This window comes from Cucurbita pepo, chromosome 12, assembly GCF_057944985.1.
Source record: "Cucurbita pepo subsp. pepo isolate OVF chromosome 12, ASM5794498v1, whole genome shotgun sequence".
Classification (NCBI taxonomy): Eukaryota; Viridiplantae; Streptophyta; class Magnoliopsida; order Cucurbitales; family Cucurbitaceae; genus Cucurbita; species Cucurbita pepo.
The window spans coordinates 1,343,543-1,362,691 of record NC_141809.1 but is presented as its reverse complement, the minus strand read 5'-3'; the positions used below and the strand labels follow the sequence as shown (position 1 = coordinate 1,362,691).

Below are 19,149 nucleotides of genomic sequence, written 5' to 3'. Positions count from 1 at the left end.
AGCAACTTTGTTTCTCTAAAGCTACTTGTTTGCTCGTGTAAAGAGTAGTGTTTGGGGAAGAACAGTTAAACATTTTGCCTTGTGAGTTCTTCAATGAAACTGGCCTACGCATTAGCCTTCTTTGTTGTAGTAAACTGTACGAGGTTCCATATCCGGATGGCTCAAGTGACTTTATTTAGTGATTTATTGTTCACGTTCAATCAGCCCATGTACTCACAGACCGAGACTACTATTCTCCCATTCCTTAATTCTGTGCAATTATTGCTCATGTATTGTTAATTTATATGATTTTGAGCTTGATAAAGAATTCTCAGCTTCCCTATGTTTCCTGTATTAGGATGTGGTTCTGTTCCTCCCGTTGAATTCCCTCCCCTTGGTCGTTTACTTTAGTGGGTGTTATAGCTGATCCACTCTGTTGTTGCAGTCATCCAGGCCTAGCTGTATCAGTATGCTTCCTCCTTATTTGTCGCTTTTTCCTTGTTTCATCTGTACTCATCTTTATTAAATCATTTTTCCTGCCCATCTGGAAGCCTCGTCTGATAGATTACTCTACCCACATCTCCTCTACATGAAATTAATTCAACTTTGAAACAAGCTTACTCTTCTGAATTAATGTCAGACGTGCAGATACAGCTTCTGCTTCACTGCTTCGGAATTCATAAATGGTGGGAGATCATTGAGCTATCACAGTATTGTAACTCATTGCTAGCAGATATTGTCCGCTTTGATTTGTTATTATATCGTCAGCCTCATGGTTTTAAAACGCGTTTGCTAGAGAGAGGTTTCCACACCCTTACAAGAGATGTTTTGTTCCCCTCCTCCCTAGCAGATGCGTTTTAAAACTGTGAGGCTGACGGTGATACGTAACGGGTCAAAGCAGACAATATCTGCTAGCAGTGGGTTTGGGCTGTTACAAATGGTGTTAGAGACAGACATCGGGCGTTGTGCTAGTGAGGATGCCGGACCTCCAAAGGGTGGATTCCTACATCGGTTGGAGAGGAGAACGACGCGTTCCTTATAAGGATGTGGAAACCTCTCTCTAGCAAACGCATTTTGAAACTACGAAGCTGACGGCAATACATAACAGGTCAAAATAAACAATATCAGCTAATGGTGGAGTGGGCGATAACAATATCTTACAGAAAGCAATTCAGGTTCCTGCATACATGTACTTACCCATTTATTTGAATCATTTAACTATGAAATCTAATGCTTTTTTTTTTAAAAGAATAATGAACTGTTTTAACAATTGAAGATAATCTTGGGCCCAGGTTCAAATTCTGAAAGCTGCTATTGGATTGTAATGAAATGTGGGTGACCCACTGATCCGTTGATGCTGCATCCGGCATGTGACGTTGAACTGTTCACTTCCAAATTTTGCTATTCAGGAGGACAAAGACGAAGTGTACACCAAAAAGGTATGTCGAACCAAAAAAGCATAAGATGATTAATCAAGGAATACCAACAAACAAAAACTAGAGGTCAGCACGTACAAACGTAGATTATTAGATCCATCGCCATAACAACCAACATTAATGCATACCCAGACGGAAAGTTTAAAATTGTCAAGAAATGTAACAATAGAGAGAGGGAGATTAACATGTTGGATAAACTTGATGAGATCTTGAGCTGCTGACTTTAGCTACTAATTTCGTCTTCTTATCTATCAAATCTTCCTTTCTTAAGTGGGAATAAGGGTGGCAAAACACTGCTCTTCAGCTGTGTGCAAATTGGCACATTAATCATAGGCCTTATTCTTATACTGCCTGATCTTGTCCTTTCCAAACCCTTCTTTATCCTCTTAATGTTCTTCTCTTTGTTTCTTGTTGTCCCTTCCTCTGTTTTGGGTGCATCAGCCATCGACTTGGAAGAAGACGACGACGACGACGAAGACGAAGAAGAAGATGGTGATAGCGCAGACGACGCGCGTTGTTTCTTCAACCTCAACAATTCTTTCCACAGAACAGTGCATTTTGGCGGTCTCGGTGACGGGTCGTCATCGAGTAACCAATTCACTTTGTTCTCTGCCTTCTTGTTTACCTCTATGTCCACCAAGCCTTGTTTATCTACATCTTTAGAAGATTTCAGACTGATTTTGTTAAGCCTCTCTGCTTGCTGCATTTGCCAAAAGGGAAGAAGCTTCCCTTCAAAGAAGAGCTCATCAGCTGTAATCATGGAGTGACTACTAACTTTATTAGAAAGAAACTCAAAATCAGCACTCCATGCTAGCTTCTCTGATCTGTCCTTCTTCTGTCTCTCAGAAATCTCTTGTTCTCTCTCTAGATGTGAATTTGGAGTGATGGAAATGAAGTCGTTTTCATCAAGAAACTCAGAAGAGAAAGATATCCGAGGACTGGAATTTGGTTCTGATGAAGCTGATCCATGAACAACACTACAACCATTGCCTATTGAAACCATTTTTTTCTCTCTAGGTGGGTGTTCCTTTTTTCCCTCCTCTAGGTAGGTGTTTGGATTCCGGGAAACGGGGAAAGAAAAATGATTGTGTCAGAGATGGGAAAGTTGCATAATTGAGCTGAGTTTGCTTGCAAATTGGGGATTTATAGATAGAAGCATTCAAGGTGTTTGCAAATTTGTGAAGGAAAAGTAGCTGTTTGAAGGAGGGAGGGGGAGAGATTAATAAAGGTGTAGGTTAAGGAGTTGAGTTTAATGATATGAAAAGCCAACAGCACATGGACACCTACGCCTCTAGGGAGCTTACCTGACAAAAAGACCCTCTTTACCCAATGTAATCACTATTCTCTTCCACGTCATCGACTAGCGATCAATCGGTTTGAATGATCTAGGTTGTTGTGTTTATCTAAATACTTATATTCACGGATTAAATATGAGTTCTTTTAGTTACTAGCTAATGAGGCAATGATATCTGACCATTTTAACCTTTTCTCGGTTGTCAATTGAAATCTTGTCGTCGTTCATAACTGTCTCGTTTATTTAAGCTTCAAGGATAAAAGATGGTATACCCTACAAAACTATTAGTTAGCTACTGATGAAGGAGACATTGATATCTGACTACTTCAACATTTTCTTAGTATCAGTCGAAATCTTGTTATCATTTATAGCTGTCTCATTTATTTAAACCTCAAGGATAAAAGATGGTATACCCTACAAAACTATTAGTTAGCTACTAACGAATGAGGTAATGATATCTAACCACTTTAACCTTTTTTCGGTAATCAGTCAAAATCTTGTTGTTTTTATTTAAACCTCAAAGATAAAAGACGTTATATCCTACAAGTGTTCGTGTACGTGTCAGTGATGCCATATTAGAATCCTCCTCCAAAAGCTTCATAAATTTGGCTAAAAGCTATAAAAACATGGAGGAAAAATGGGGAGAAAAAGGTAATTTTAATTTTTTTTTTTCTTTAATTTATAATTTTCAAGCAGTGGGATTATTAGTTCTACATTATTCAATTTACTGAGACTGCCCTTCTTGACCTCCTCTCTTCTCATGGTTTTTTATGCCATTTTCCACCCCAACCAAGGGCTTTCTTGTCATTATACTTCAAATTTAATTATAAATCCTTTTCCTCTCTAATTTCGAAGCCCTTTTTAATTTGAAGTATTAATGGTTGTTGGTCAAAGTCAACTCTTTTGGGTCATGTTTGGAACATATACACGTAAACGGAAACTTGATTTTGTGGGCCCTTAGTGGGCCATTACCCTGAACAGATGGCCCAAAACGAAATTAAAAAATATTGGCGTCGCCCGGACTCGAACCGGAGACCTTCAGTGTGTTAGACTGACGTGATAACCAACTACACCACGACACCAGTTGTTCGGGTACATTTATTTAAATTATTCTAAATAAATTAGACCACTTTCCATTTAATTATAATTTAAAGAATTTATGATGATCGATAAAATATATGTATATATATATATATTTTAATAATAATAAATCTATAGAAAATAAATAATCGAGTACGTCGTTAAATTGACGAGAGTGAAAATTTTACGACATTGTTTAGTTAGTTGTGTAAGTATGAAGCTGACAAAATTAAGGTTGAGTCGAACAATAGGTTATAATGTCAAGTCTTGTGACATAAGTATAAGGCTAACGAAGTTACAATGCATAATTGCTCCTATCCATGACTAATACACATAAAGGGTCACGACTCATGTGAGTTTGCTCATTCGAGGAAGATTTAGAGCTTAAAGGGCCACGACTCATGTAAGTCCTCCGACACAACGTGGATCACTCATGCAACTAACTTTGAGAGTGCCCCCATCGACAACTAAAATGAGGAGGTTCGAACAAACTCAATATATAAGGCAACCGACCTACCAAGCTCAATCTTATATCCGAGTCGAGGTATGTGTGCCACCCCTTTCCCTAATTTTTATTGTCGTTCCAAGTAAAATTCTATAAAACCGTGAGGAAAATGTGTAATAAAAGAGAATCGTTTCAATAGAGATGTATACGTAATTTTGTCCAACTCCAACCCAAGCTCACCACTAGCAACTATTGTCCTGTTTGGACTTTCCCTTTGGGGTTTCCCCTTAAGATTTTTAAAACACGTATGCTAGGGAGAGGTTTTTACATCCTTATAAAGATTGCTTCGTTCTCCTCTCGTTCTCCTCTCTAACCGATGTGAGATTTCACAATCTACCCCTCTTGGGGGCCAGCGTCCTTGTTCTAATACCATTTATAACAGTCCAAGCCCACCGCTAGCATATATTGTCCTCTTTGAGCTTTCCCTTTCAAGCTTTCCCTCAAGTTTTTGAAAACACGTCTACTAGGAAAAGTTTCCACACCCTTGAATGCTTCGTTATTCTCTCTAACTAATGTGGGTTCTTACCACATGTCTACTAGGTAATACAGTCAGACCGTAGACCCGAACAAACGTGGAATTGAATTTGATATTTATATAAACATTGAATAATGGCCCCTACCTCCTTCACCCTAGGTTGTTGCTTAAAAAAATGGGATTTGAAAAACAAAAAGAGGTAAAATAATTGAGGAAATAATGAAAGCCCAATTTAGGGCAAAAACTGCACCATCTTTTAGGGCTTTTTATGAGTATCATCATTATTATAACAAGGGCAGCCAGGCTGACGACGCTGACGGGAGCAGAGAACAAAGACGAATTTCGAATACCACCAGGCCGGCCCCACGGCGGCCGGACGCCCCCTCCCCGGCCCCTTCCTCGCCTCGCAACCTCCAGGTTTCCGTTCATACAGATTGAATAATGGTCCCATCCCAATTCCTTTCGCCTTTTTTCTTCTTTGTTTTTTTCTCTTCTTTTTCCGATCCGTCTTTTCAACTTTTCTGATCCTTTTTCTGATCCTTTCCGACATTTTCTGATGTCTGGTTTTCGTTTCCTCCGTCAACTCCCACCGTCTTCTCCGCCGTATTGCCCTACCCTATCCGTTTACCCGGATCCGAACCCGCTTCCTCATCTGCCATCTCTAAAACGTCGTCGTTTTTGTTGTTTTAAAAAGTTTTTTAATTTATTTCTTATTTTTGTTAAAAATAATTCTAAAATAGTTTAATCACTTTTTTTATTATTTTAAATTCACTCTAAAGACCAAACAATTATTAATCATTAAAATAAATATAATATTTTACCGTTTTAATCCGGATTTTAATTTTGAATGATTCCCGGCCACTGGGAGGCATCCATAACATCATTGTAACGACTCATGTCCAGTATTTAGAATCTAAATTTGACACCTAATGACCTCGATATTCCCATGCAACATGGTTATATTACTTATTTGTAGTGAAGACTATTGGATGATGAAGTCCTAGACCTTCTAAGTAAGCCCAAAGCAAAATTACGAGAGCTTATACTTAAAGTGACATGCTTAAAGTGGACAATATTATACCAGTCGACCTTCTACGGAAGCCCAAAGCAAAATCACGAGAGCTTATACTTAAAGTGCAAAATCACGAGAGCTTATACTTAAAGCGACATGCTTAAAGTGGACAATATTATACCAGTCGACCTTCTACGGAAGCCCAAAGCAAAATCACGAGAGCTTATACTTAAAGTGCAAAATCACGAGAGCTTATACTTAAAGTGACATGCTTAAAGTGGACAGTGATATGCTTAAAGTGGACAATATTATACCAGTCGTATCCTCACATACCAACATGAGTCATTTCAAAGATATTTTTTATTAATTTAGCTCGTAATACTGTGTTATTTTAAAATAAAATTTTATCGTTTTTTTTTTTTTTAATCCGTGTCATTCTATGTCATACTACGTGATTCAAAGCTATGCAATGCAAAATTTGACACGTGTCACATTTTGTATCCATATGAAATTTAAAATGAATATTCAACATTTATTGACGATTAAATAATAGATTTGGATAAATTGGATTATTATTTTTCTTTCTTAGTGGAAACACAATAACTCCATTTCCCCCTTTTAAATAATGATATTAATTATTACTTTAAATATAGCACCTGGTATTTAAAATAATAAATGAAATATTTAAATCACAACAACTTTATAATATAAATAAATATCTTCTCAGTTAATTATTGAATATCTTGTCCCTTAATTATTTAATTGCTACCCACTCAATTGTCTGTAAAATTTTATACTCAAACCCTTAACCCAATTTAGTTTTTTAAAAAATTTATATGTGATGTTCGATGTTAGTTGGGGAGGAGAACAAACAGTGTGGAAACCTTCTCCTGGCAGACGTTGTTTAAAGGTTTGAGGGGAAACCCGAAAGGGAAAGCTTAAAAAGGATAATATCTACTAGCGGTGGATCTGGGGCGTTACAAATGGTATCAGAGCCAGACACCGGACGATGTGCTAGCCTTCTCGTTGTTCTCCGAAGGGGATAGACATGAGGCGGTATGCCAGTAAAGACGTTGGGCCCTGAAAGGGGGTGGATTTGATGGCGGTCCATTGGAAGAAAGAAAGAGTGCTAGCGAGGACGCTGGGCTCGAAGGGGGTTGGATTGTGATGTCTGGATTTGATGGCAGTACCACATTGATTGGATGAATGAAAGTGTGCCAGCGAGTATATTGAGCCCAAAGGGGGGTGGATTTGATGGCGGTCCCACGTCAATTGGAAGAAGGAAAGAGTGTTAGCGAGGACGCTGAGCCCAAAGGGAGGTGGATTATGATATTCCACATTGGTCCGGGAGAAGAACAAAACACCATTTATCCTTCTCCTAACAGACGCGTTTTAAAGTCTTGAGGGGAAGCCCATACTCATAAACTTGAAATGCCGTGGAATGAACGAATACTAATTATAAAAAATGCATTATTTAGGCTATGATGTGTAGTTTTAGTAGATCCTCTTTTCATTATTAACTTAATAATTTCCTAAGTAAACAATAATTAATTCTTAAGCCAATAAATTTAATATTTAGCGATATGTCGTTTTTTTATTGCCCTTCTAGCTCGGGTGTTTTTATAGATGTGCCTCCGAGCCTTTTCAAATTTCGAATATTTTGGGCTGATAGATTTGACCTTGTTCTAAGACGATAAAAAAAAAAAAAAAAAAAAAAAAAAAAAAAAAAAAAAAAAAAAAAAACAAATGTGTTTATCTCAATGTTTCTCGAGGACTCGAGTAAATGGATTTGTACTAGGGTAGATTGCAAAGTCTACTCTCGATATATGGTAGTTGTTATAATTGAAACGATACAACTTTAATAATTTGTATCGCATTATAACCGAAATTGAAAACTCTTTATATTATTATCGTGATGATGTAACTCATTGATCTAACGAAAACCATAAAAGAACACTATATGTTAGTTAAAAGTATTTAATATTTAAAATAATGTGAAAGTTCAATTTATACGGGTGTGTTTGTAATAGCTCCAGCTCATTGCCACTAGATATTGACCTTCGTTTTAGGGTTTTTCTCGAAGTTTTAAAAATGTGTCTACTATGGATAGGGTCTAGCCTTACTTCGACCAGTGTCTTGCATCGTCTGGTGAGTGGTTTTGATATCAATCTATAACGACCTGCTTTTCGAGAGACTCGAGCCGTAGACTATTACTTACTAACTAGGAAATAAGTAAAAATGGGTAAAGTTTAAAACACTTAAACACCACCAAAATACACGGTTACAAGATCAAACTATTTAGAAGGCATGAAATACATGATTTAAAATATAAGTACAAAAGAAAATCTAGACTCAAGTGTGATGGGACTACCTGGAGCCAATAGTTCTCATGTGCCTCCGTCTCAACCGCTACATCAAACTCCGTCTCAGCTTGAGGTGTAAATAGCCCACGTGTGCCTAAGCCTCCATTAGGTTCCATGTGGGCTCGAGACATGTTTAATATTTCTATTATTTTTATTTATTTATTTATTTTTCTATTTGCCTTATGACGATAATGTGTTTGTTTTTGCAATTTTATGGATAGAACTCAATATGGACAACTCAAAAGTTCGTGTTGATTGGATGGGTAACCCAATCCAACTAAAAAAATTTCACAACTCAATCTAATTCTCTATTCTCGAGTTAGTTTGTCAGATTGTTAAAAAAAATTAATTTTTTTAAATTTTTTATTTATTGGATAAATCTTAAATAAAAGATATTAAGGTTCACTGGTAAAAACAAATCAATCTATGTAAAAAGACAAATTCATTGTCAACAACATCAAGGGAAAATTATAATATCTTAATATAGTTCGTCATAAAACTACAATTAAATACATACATTTTTTAACAATTGAGAAATAAAAATATAAGAATAGATCATGAAATTAAAAAAATAATAAAATCAATTAACTTAAAAGAAATTATTTCTAATATAAAAATGAGAAAAATATAAATTATGATATATCTTGAGATAATAAATAATAAATAAGTTAGAATTTAGAATTATTTAAAATTTTATAACAAAATCTTTGAAATCTTTAAATATATTCTAATTTTCTTTCTAATAAATTTTATAAATCTTACAATCCATAAATTATAGTTTTAAAATAAAATTTAGTAAAATAACTTAAGTCACAAAGAGTTGATTGATCCTAATGTCGAATAGGAAAAAAAAAAAAAAAAAAAATTAATTAATTAACACTTAATTAGCGAAAGAAATAGTTAGTTAATTATTTCGTTAATCAAATTACTCATTGGCGCCCTTTGCTTTGGACCATGGAGTTTTTGCAGTGAGCGATTGCACTTTGAATCGCGCTCTGCAACTCCTCCGTTGAGGACGCGTTGCCGTAATTCGTCCTACTACTCGAATACATATTCCGAGACGATAGGATCCCGGAGTGGCTCGGCGATGACCTAATCGATGACGGACAACTCGAGGCTATGGTTCTTATTCTCGGATATCTCAAATTACCGGAAAATGAGTGCGGTACTGCTCTCGATCCGCTTTCTTTTCCGGAGTTGCTGCCTGAAAATTCAATGTTTGATGGTTTGTCCTCTTTACTAGATCTATCTGTTTTCGTCGTCCATTCCTGTTGCTGTTGCTGCTTTTGTGAATTTTTTCCGTATAACGGATTGACTTTCTTCAAATACTTCCTGAAAACTTCCTTCGCGGAGGAGCTAATTTTCTTGATGTGCGATCCGGATACAATTTGAGGCTCTGGATTGTTTTTCGTCGATTCTTTTCTAAACATTGAAGAAATTTTCGATATCGAGAAGTATTTGCTCTTCTTAATCGGAATCTGCAAATTAGGATTGGAGTTGTTGTTGTTGTTGTTGTTATTTAGATTCTTCACCGTATTGGAACCGAATCGCGCTCTGCACTCGTCGTCCTCAGTGACGGAGCTAGGTCAAGAGGAATCGCAATCGGCGAAAAGAAGAATGCCGCTGTTGAAGGAGGAGTGAGATTCGGTGGAATCGCGCGACGCGGTGGTGCTGTTGGTTTCGGAAGACGACGACGACGTTCTGGAGGAAGCGAGAATGAGCGTTCTGACCATGGAGAGGCGAGGGGAGAGATGGAGAGGAAGCAACTGGCCTTTGTAGAAGAGCTCATCGGCGGGACAGAGCGCGGTGGAGGCTTGACGAGGTGAAACAGAGATAGTGAATTCGAAATCGGATGATGAAGAGGAAGAGATAGAATGCGACGGCGATGAAGGTAACGTTTGCGATCTCGAACTTTTCGTCGTTCGTTTCCCCATCGTCTCTGCTACACGTACACACACTCAGAAAGTGTGGTGATATAATGTGAACAGAAGAGTAGTAGCGCAACGCGTGAGATCAGTGAGTGAGTGACACGCGCCGCCGTGAAAATGATTAGTCGCCTTCATGGGGGGTTGGGAATTGCTCAAAACAGCTGTCAGTGGTCAATGGTGGGATTGGAGAGTCACCTAGGGAAAACTCGTTAGGGTCCACTTTAGCCCATTTTGTATTTTGTATCCTTGGTGTCGAGTATTTATAAAGAATGTTTTATTTCATCGTCCAAACCATGTGAGATCTTACAATTCACAAGTGTCTTCGCTAACACACCTCTAGTGTTTGACTCTGATACCATTTGTAACAATTCAAGCCCACTGCTAGCAGATATGTCCACTTTAGCTCATTACGTATCAATGTCAGCCTCACGGTTTTCAAAACACGTTTACTAGGGAGGCTTCCACACGGTTCTAAGGAATGTTTCGTTCCACTCTCCAACAAACTTACAAAGTAGACTTCTAAAAATTTGATACAACTCAAATCGAAATAAAATCTAACCCAATCCAATTTGTATGATTTGAGTTGGATAATTCGTGTTGGTTAGTTATACGCTCATATGAACATCTGTATTGTCATTTTTTATTATGATATTTTTAAAATGTAACAATTGGGAAAATGGAGTCGGGATAAATTAATGCATGGATAGCCGCTTTCCTCGGCCTATAAAAGTCTTATTTTGGTTCGGGACGATGTGAAATATTTTTCCTCCTTGGCCTTGTTTAGCTTATGGAGAGAAATCTCTCGTCTGTCCCTCCCCAAATGAAAATTGCTCGCCCTAAACGTGATGGGTTCCCACGAACCCTCGACTTTTTGGATTAAATGAACATCTTTGAGTTATACTCGTGAACTCTTTTCACCCATGATTAAAATACATTAAAAAAAAACTAATAACTTGTTTTTCTTTGTACGTGATTTTTTTCAGTATAGTAAGCGAAATATGATTTTTTGAATCTCACTTAAAAGGAAATAGTACATCTCGATTACTATTGAGCTAAACTCACTTCGACTTCCCGAGTTCTTGATTTCTTTTGTGATTAAGTACCTAATAAAAAAATTAACACTGTCGTCGTATGATTTACAAGTATAAATAGAATATGTAGTTTGTATTCTCATCGAGTTCGGGTTCTAAAATATATTTTTAATGTATATCGTTCGTTAAATCAACAGAAAAATATGTAAAATGAAAATTTCCAAATATGAATTGATTTGTTAATTTAAATAATTGAATTTAAAAAAAAATCCAAAATTCCATTTATGTAATTTAAAATGTAATTTTGAAGATGGGCTTTTATAGTTTATTGGCCCAATTTGTCAACCGAGCCTGGCCCAGCCCATTTTGTAGACGCTCCATTTTAGGGTTGGGTGGAAATGTGGACCCCACCGTCACGGCATCACAGGAAAAATAATTATTATTATATAAAGAAAAGAAAAAAAGAAAAAAATAATAAATAAATAAAAAGACGCTCTCATTACCCACCAAGAATATTTGGATTAAATTGAAACAGCTTCCGATTCCCTCACAATTCTGAACTCATTTTCTTCGTTGCTTCATATTCCTCTTTCCTTTGCTTCAATTTTCTCATCTCTCCTTCTTCCTTCTCCTAATCGCTACTGCAACAGGATCACGGATAAGTTTCCAGGATTCCTCTCATCTGTTTCGGTAAAAAAATTGATGTTAATTTTGGTTTTGTTATTGTTGTTGATGATTTTTCCCCTTGATTTCTTGATATTTGGCCTGGATTTGATTGTGCGTTTACGGGAGCTTGTTGATGATAGTTTTCGCGGTATTATGTGATATATGATCTGCTTTCTTCCTGGATTTTATGATTTAGACAAGATCTTGTTCCAATATGTGACGTTTGTATCCTTTAAATTGTCAGATACATGCATATGTATGTTCCTATCACTCAATTTTGTGTGAGCATTGAGAGCAAAGTTTCGTCGTCAATTGACGTAACTTGTGACCTTCATGTACCCAAAATATGTATTTGATAGGGGGCTCTCAGCAGGCAAGGTGGAGCGAAGAAGGAGGAGGGGGTTGCCCCATCTAAGTTCGTCTTAGGCTTTTCTACTTTGCCCCCTGAATTTTGAAAATTGAGAGATTATATGTTAAAGAGAAAATCGATTGTAAAATTGTGCTCCACCCTAAGAAAATTTATGGCTCACACGTCTAGGGAATTTTTTTTAGAACAAATATTTGTCATTGTCGCTATCAAATTGAACTTTTTTATTGGATTCTGTTCTTTTGTAAACTTGAGAAAAAATGGGTAAACTGTAGTGTAATGAACTTATTAACTAAAGGGGCTGTTAATGAAAGAAAGAACAGAATTTTTGAATGGTGATGCTCAGTTGTTATGTAACTTTTATTGATAAAAATAGCTTGAAGTCTTGAGTTCTCCTCTCTATTTCATCTATAGTAGTCTATTGTTCTGTCCTAAGTCACAATGAAATAATTGATACGTGCAACTCCAAATAGTAGTCAAATTTGAACGATTTTGGGTAGGGTGTTTTCTGTGCAATGTGATATTCTTACTTACCTTTTTTTTTTGTGCGTGTCTTGTTATTTTGCTCAGGAAGAATGTCTCGTGTTCGGAATTTCAGCTCTCATGGAGGAATGGCTAATGATGATTACTGGGTCACCATGAATCGATATGATGTCGGAGACCACTGTCAGAAGACAAGTAGGAGCAATTATTATGATTATGGCTATAGCCACCATTTTGAATTCTCAGGACAGTATAAAGAGCCGGTTGATAGGTCTATTTATGCGAGGCCTGCTATTTCCAACTCCATCAGGCCTCATAACTATCAGTCCTTTAAAAGGAGGAAGTTTTCTGCTTCACGTTGGGAGGATAGTGGGAGGTACCATTGGCAGGCACGGACATATGATCATGGACCTTCAATCTATAGCAATTTGGTCCACCCTCCTCCAAGATCCAACTATGATGTCTCTACATCTGCCAGCTGTAAAAGAGATCGCTCAATAATGGATGATGATGAGCCTTCTTTCATGTCCAGGGATGAGATTGAGAGATGCTCACCTTCAAGAAAAGATGGTATTGACACACTACGTGAAACACATCTGCGGTACACATATTGTGCCTTCCTTCAGAGTCTTGGTTTGCACCTTGAGTTGTAAGTAATCTAAATCTATGATAATTACTTGGTTCAGGGAATGCATTTATTTATTATTTTACCAGTAAAATTATATTTGAGGTTTCCTCTCATTTATGAGCCTTGTGGATTGTTAACACTAGTCATTGTTATTTGCAGACCCCAGACTACCATTGGCACTGCAATGGTTCTATGCCATCGGTTTTTTGTTCGAAGATCACATGCTTGTCATGATAGATTTGTAAGTTCTTTTGTGTAAAGGCTTGCAAGTGTCTAGAAGAGTAATGTTTACATTCATTACTCTTGGAATATAATTAAATTTTAGATTCTATGTTTGTTTTGTGTAAAGGCTTGGTAGTGTCTAGAAGAGTAATGTTTACATTCATTACTCTTGAACTATAATTAACTTTTAGATTCTATGTTTGATGCAAGATTAAACTTGTAAATCTATGGATTGATATCTCTGTTAATGAAATTCCTTTGGAGAGAGTAGTTCTTTATGCTGCCTACATTTGTTGCTGTTGTCAAAGATATAGATTTGAGAATTTTTCCACTATTTTATCCTCTTCTCATTCCCCCTATTCTGTTTTTTTCAATATCCCTATGTGGAACAGAAGTGCATATTTGATGATCTTTTTCTTTTGTCATCTAATTTGAGCAGAAATCATATAGTATACCAATCTAGTGTTCATATTGATTGTATCAACTTATTTTGCACCCTTGTTGCATGAGGTGATTATTTTGCATTAATTGGTTAATTTTGTTTACTCACCACTGTTTCAGTTGATTGCCACTTCTGCACTCTTCCTTGCTGCAAAATCCGAGGAGACACCACGACCTTTGAACAATGTCTTGCGAGCTTCATCTGAAATTCTGCACAAACAGGATTTTAATCTCTTATCTTTCAAGCTTCCTGTTGTGAGTATCCTCCGAATTTTCATTGTCTATTATATTCTCTTGCTTACCCTGCATGTAGCTTGTTCTTCGTGAAGTTCTTTTTTACAAAGATATTCTAGAATACAATCACATGATTTCTGAGGATAAAAAACCTTCATTTCCTCTTTTTCACCAATGTCCATATGTTTTTGTTCATCCATTGGTTTCAATATGACAAGTGATAGGACTATAATAAATAGTCCTGATAAATCGTTAAGAGTGTGATAATCACTAAACTATAGTTCTTATCAAAATCACTATACTGTTGCTTAGATACTAATCAATTTTGTTCATGATTCTTTTTTCTTTGCAAATTATAAATACTATTGTAATGACATCTTAGTATGCATCTTGAACAGGATTGGTTTGAGCAATATCGTGAAAGAGTAACGGAAGCTGAGCAATTGATACTGACTACTCTAAACTTTGAACTCAACGTTCAACATCCCTATGCTCCTCTTATGTCTGTTCTTAATAAGATAGGTCTTTCACAGTCAATGTTGGTGAATCTTGCACTGAACTTGATCAGTGAAGGGTAAGTTCATCACTTTATTTATTCCACCTGTCCATTTAATTTTAAGAAAATTAACAGGCAATATCTCTGTACCTGCAAGATAGAGATCTTGCAATTTATTGCTTCTCTGCAATTATTTTGTCCTTGCAACTGCTTACAGTAATCTTTCTGGATTGTCTAGTCTATTTAGCAAGCATGTCCTTGCAATTGTGAAAAGTAGGTCAATGATGTAACATTAAGAATTAGATTTGGGATATGTGGGTGCAAGAACCTCAATGGAATGACAAATTTCTTGAATTTTGGCGTTCATTGTGGCACAAAAGAGGATGCACTGGTGATCTTCTTTCCCTCTAGGTATCAAAATGGTGTGTCACTTGTGTCAATTATTTTTTTGTTAGAACAAGCTACACTTGCACATTTATCCTACTGTGGATTATTGATTCTTCTGGCGTGCATATAATTTGCAGGATCTATGCTAGCATGCTCGCCTATTTGATATACTTATCTGGCGGATTGATATGCTGTTCTTCGAAACTTTTGTTTTACAAGTGAAGTAAATTTAACCATGAATAAGCCCCATCAACTTGGTACTTGGTGCTAATGATTGCCAATGAGCCTACTGGATCACTTTCTATCCTTTCTTAACAAGAATATATAGTTTTCCTCCTCTCCCCGGAGCGTGCTCTCTAGGCCATTAATTTTCCTATACCTTTAAAGAAATGAAGTCATTTCCTTATGGACTTTTTGACTCAGAAAGGCCTTCGTGTGGAATTGAATCTGCTATCCATTACCTTTATAACCTAGAGAACCGCTGCCAATGATTTTGACTTTGTTCTTATTTCCCAATGACGGATGGTCAAGTGAGTCTGGTAGAGAATTTTTTCTGATCAACCTCTTTGGATGAACATCTAGCACAGAAGAAGTCACAATATGGATTTAGATCTATTATAAAAAAAGAAAAAATTGGGCTTTCTTTTCAAGATTCAAGTGGTCCATATGACTCGAATATCATGTTTAGTCACCAGGTTCTTGATGTTCCATTAGCATGCATACAAGTAAGCAGCCCTTCAATTGAAAACTTAAATTTGGGCCTACTTATGTTTGTAAGTTTATTTTCTGATTGCTGTCTATGCTTGGTGAATTATCATTTGGTATTTTCTGTTAATCATTTTGAGTCAGGGAGGGTGGAACTTAAAATGTGGCGTTACTATAACTGGTTCAGGATGGGCTGATTCAGAACAGGGATATGGGTTATCTTGATAGGCATGGAATGTAAATTGTGGAAGATCAACAAAAAATTAAAATAAAATGATTTTGGTTCTCCCCCTCCCACGGAGAGAATATAAAATGCATGCATTCTTATATAGGCGGCCAGCATGTTCTTTTCCATTACTTTGTATGCCTCATTTTCCCTTTTATCCCATCCTTGATTGATAGATATATAACTGAAACCTTTTGAACTTTATTTTTTTGAAGATGATGTTTTTTTTTTTTTCTGTCGTTTGTGTTTTGTTTCCATCGCAGTGAAACCTTAAGTTTTGTTGTTTCACACAAATGATTTAATACAATTATTTTGGGATGGTTTGCTTTTGAAATTTATTTGCTGATCTGTAAATTTTTTATGGTTTTTTTTTTCTTTTTTTTCTCCCTCTTCTCGTAGGAGTTCCATTCATTTTTGTCCTTGCACTTTCACATCTTCTTTTTTGGTGTAATCTTTGCTCCTTCTGCTTTCGGTCATTCATCTTTTAAAATCATGTAAATATCTACCTCTCTTAGCAATTTTGGAATGTTTAAGAAACCATGGTTTTTTAAACTCTGTTAACAATCATCATGTTGGACTTTCAACTTATCTGTCTTTTTTTTTTTTTTTTTTTTTTTTTTTTGCTCGTTATCAAATAAATACCGTTTGCTTGATATTTTGGCCTCCCTGGATTTTGTAAGCTATTAAAATTTTGAAACTTTTGTGACTGTTTCAATTTCCCTCATTTTGTTTCCTATGGAGGACTGAACTCCTCTCTCTCTATTTGGCTTTTATTTTCATTAGCCTATTCTGTTATTCATGGCTGTGGAACTTTTTAAAGTATGTTGTAAAAATCCAGCACTGTTCTGTAGTTGTAAAGATGTATGTCTGGCCTATTTCATCTTGCAATGCATAGTGGATGCTTCATTATTTGAATGAATCTGTAATTTTCTTTGTTCTGATTTATATATTGACCTGTCATTTTATATGTTATGATTTTAGGAAATCCTGAAGGTGTAAACTTTTGAAATATTCAGTGACATCAAGGTTTTGCATTCAATTTGTTGTACTTAGAAATCGTGAATTTTAATTCCACTCAGGTGATGTTTGTTTCAATTTATATCATCATTAGAATCACGATCATGAAATAAATGTGATCTTCTTGCTTGTGTAAAGGTAGCATTGTCCATAGAAACTCCACCTTCTCCTGCCCACCCACCAAAATAGAGAAAAACGATGTCCTACCCCCAAAACCGAGCAAAATTATCTTTAAGTTACAAACATTACAATAGATGCAACTTTCCATGGAAAGGCAGTTTTGTCAGTTGAAACCATGTCCTGGCCTAAAGACTCGGAGCAAATTGCCTTAAATCAGAGCAACTTTCCATAAATCCGAGCTCTTCACTACAGAGTACTGACAAAACAACTCATGCTGATAACAGAAAAATGTAATGAACAGTCCAGTACATCTTTATATACGCACATGTAATATATATGTGTGTGTGGAACATTTATATTTTCTTCTCATGTGTATTTTGTACAACGGTGGGAATTTTGGGTTGTATCTGTAAGTGGGGTTAGCTTGCATGCTTTCAAGCACGATGAGATGAGAGTGCTTGATGACTATCCAGTACAGATCAACATTTACGTCATTTAAGCTGAAGATGGTGGGTTGCTTTGAGAAGTTTGATTGTTTGCAATATGCCACAACCTCCTGTCTTTTAGTTTGGGTTGCATTAGTCTCTGGAATCAAAAGCCTCTGCTGCCAAATTTACCTGGGAGTCTGATGTATTCTGTGTATGGGGTTTAACATATATCATATGATAATGATATTATCGGCACTCTTCCAGAGATTCTTGGAAATATTCTACCTGAGTTGCTGCTTTTTAGTTGGTAAGAAAAAACGATTTACTTTTATTCATTTGAAGTGAATGCTTGAAAGTTACTTTGCTCCTACTCTTAGTTTTTATTGTTATATACAATTGTGTATTTGGAGCTGATGTAGTTTTTTGTTTTGAAGTACTGTTAGACATTCCCATCCTATTTAGTAATGGACTCAGATGGTTTGTTTAACTGTTTGATGCGTTCTTCAACAAGTGATGGTGGTTGTGGCAGTTGTATGCAAGGCTGATATGTGGTTTTTTTAGGCTAAGGAGCTCACTCTGGCTTCAGTTTAAGCCCCATCAGATAGCTGCTGGAGCTGCATATCTGTCTGCCAAGCTACTGCATGTGGATTTTGCTCCTTATCAAAATATCTTGCAAGAGTTCCAAGCAACGCCTGCTATTCTCCAAGGTACCTTGAAGAACTTCTGAATATTTTCTCACGTCCTATTATGTGATTGCTTTAAAAATTAAGATAACACTAACCATTTCTTCATTTTATTTTCACTCCTAAAAACCTGTGTTCAAGTCTTAGCCACGTTTATAGAGCAAAAAGTAAGCCTTGTTTGAGATATCATCTTTTTTCTTCAATATGTTTTTATTATTGAAAGATGTTTTCTATAGTTATGATCACGAGTTCAAGATTATATTGTAGTTGGAAAGGATAGCTTACAAGTGGGATTTTAGTAGAGCAAATTTAATTATGAGAATAAACATATGATCCATGGAAATAAGCTATTGAAAAGTAGGAGAAATTCTCTTAGAAAGATAAGTTACTACCCATATTTGTTGTAGAAAACAGAATATTAGTTTTGAAAACAATCTCTTGAGCCCAACCTCTGGGCATGGGCTTTGAAAGGATAGAATTTTGTGGGTATAATATTCTTGTTTTAGTTATTCAGGGGCTTGTTTTAGAATCTCAATGTTTGTCTTTGAAACGAAGCTCCCAAGTTCTGACGTGGTTTGTTTTTCACTCATGCTAAAATGCAGATGTGGCCCAGCAGTTGATGGAGCTTTTCTAAAGTGAAAGCTCGATAATGATGAAGCTTAGTCCGGTGAAATGATGTGCAATGATGGTAAACATAACATATTTATGAGATTTTACGTCAGTCTTAAATGGTTAAATCCTGACAGTTGCCTTAGGTTATGTAGTGACTGTTGGTAGTTTTAACATGAATTGTTCTCAATTCATTTCCATGTGCAAAACTGTGGTTTAGAAGTAATTTAGGAAGACCTGTATTCAATTGGCGAACGGATGGTAATACGAAAATGCTCGCTTCTGCTCTGCTCTGCTCTCTCTCTCCTTTAAATGTCATTGGCTTTTGATTCCT

General features: G+C 36.3%; 3 protein-coding genes and 1 non-coding gene across 9 annotated transcripts; 1 reads left to right on the top strand and 3 right to left on the bottom strand.

Moving 5' to 3' along the window:
* Nucleotides 1-1,423: 1,423 nt before the first annotated feature.
* LOC111806416 (uncharacterized) lies at nucleotides 1,424-2,473 on the bottom strand. Its single transcript, XM_023691726.2, has one exon. The coding sequence runs from the start codon at nucleotides 2,416-2,418 to the stop codon at nucleotides 1,660-1,662; it is 759 nt and encodes a 252-aa protein (XP_023547494.2). The 5' UTR covers nucleotides 2,419-2,473; the 3' UTR covers nucleotides 1,424-1,659.
* A 1,244-nt stretch (nucleotides 2,474-3,717) lies between these two features.
* TRNAV-AAC (transfer RNA valine (anticodon AAC)) lies at nucleotides 3,718-3,791 on the bottom strand. Its single transcript has one exon. It is a non-coding gene; the product is annotated as a tRNA-Val (tRNA).
* Nucleotides 3,792-8,987: 5,196 nt separating this feature from the next.
* On the bottom strand, nucleotides 8,988-10,078 carry LOC111807333 (putative membrane-associated kinase regulator 1). The gene is given in 1 exon segment (XM_023693010.2): nucleotides 8,988-10,078. A coding segment is annotated over 1 exon segment (1,005 nt). The 3' UTR covers nucleotides 8,988-9,073.
* A 1,519-nt stretch (nucleotides 10,079-11,597) lies between these two features.
* On the top strand, nucleotides 11,598-19,103 carry LOC111806458 (cyclin-T1-3). 6 transcript variants are annotated; one of them, XR_015423187.1, is made up of 7 exons: nucleotides 11,598-11,793; nucleotides 12,707-13,268; nucleotides 13,407-13,488; nucleotides 14,031-14,165; nucleotides 14,543-14,718; nucleotides 14,879-15,051; nucleotides 15,165-16,593. XR_015423187.1 is itself a non-coding variant. In XM_023691785.2 (7 exons), the coding sequence occupies exons 2-7, from the start codon at nucleotides 12,712-12,714 to the stop codon at nucleotides 18,838-18,840; spliced, it is 1,128 nt and encodes a 375-aa protein (XP_023547553.1). In that variant the 5' UTR covers nucleotides 11,599-11,793; nucleotide 12,711; the 3' UTR covers nucleotides 18,841-19,103. The 6 variants fall into 6 exon arrangements, 4 of the variants coding, with proteins under 4 accessions (XP_023547554.1, XP_086985259.1, XP_023547553.1 ...); XR_015423188.1 differs by having other exon boundaries at nucleotides 14,879-15,062; XM_023691785.2 differs by lacking the exons at nucleotides 14,879-15,051; nucleotides 15,165-16,593 and adding exons at nucleotides 18,085-18,230; nucleotides 18,809-19,103 and having other exon boundaries at nucleotides 11,599-11,793; nucleotides 12,711-13,268.
* Nucleotides 19,104-19,149: the final 46 nt, after the last annotated feature.

Coding starts and splice junctions, on each gene's coding strand:
- LOC111806416 (XM_023691726.2), bottom strand. CDS start 2,418: ATGGTTTCAATAGGCAATGGTTGTAGTGTTGTTCATGGATCAGCTTCA.
- LOC111806458 (XM_023691785.2), top strand. CDS start 12,712: ATGTCTCGTGTTCGGAATTTCAGCTCTCATGGAGGAATGGCTAATGAT. Junction 13,269..13,406: donor CTTGGTTTGCACCTTGAGTT/GTAAGTAATCTA, acceptor TGTTATTTGCAG/ACCCCAGACTACCATTGGCA. Junction 14,719..18,084: donor CTGAACTTGATCAGTGAAGG/GTAAGTTCATCA, acceptor TGGTTTTTTTAG/GCTAAGGAGCTCACTCTGGC.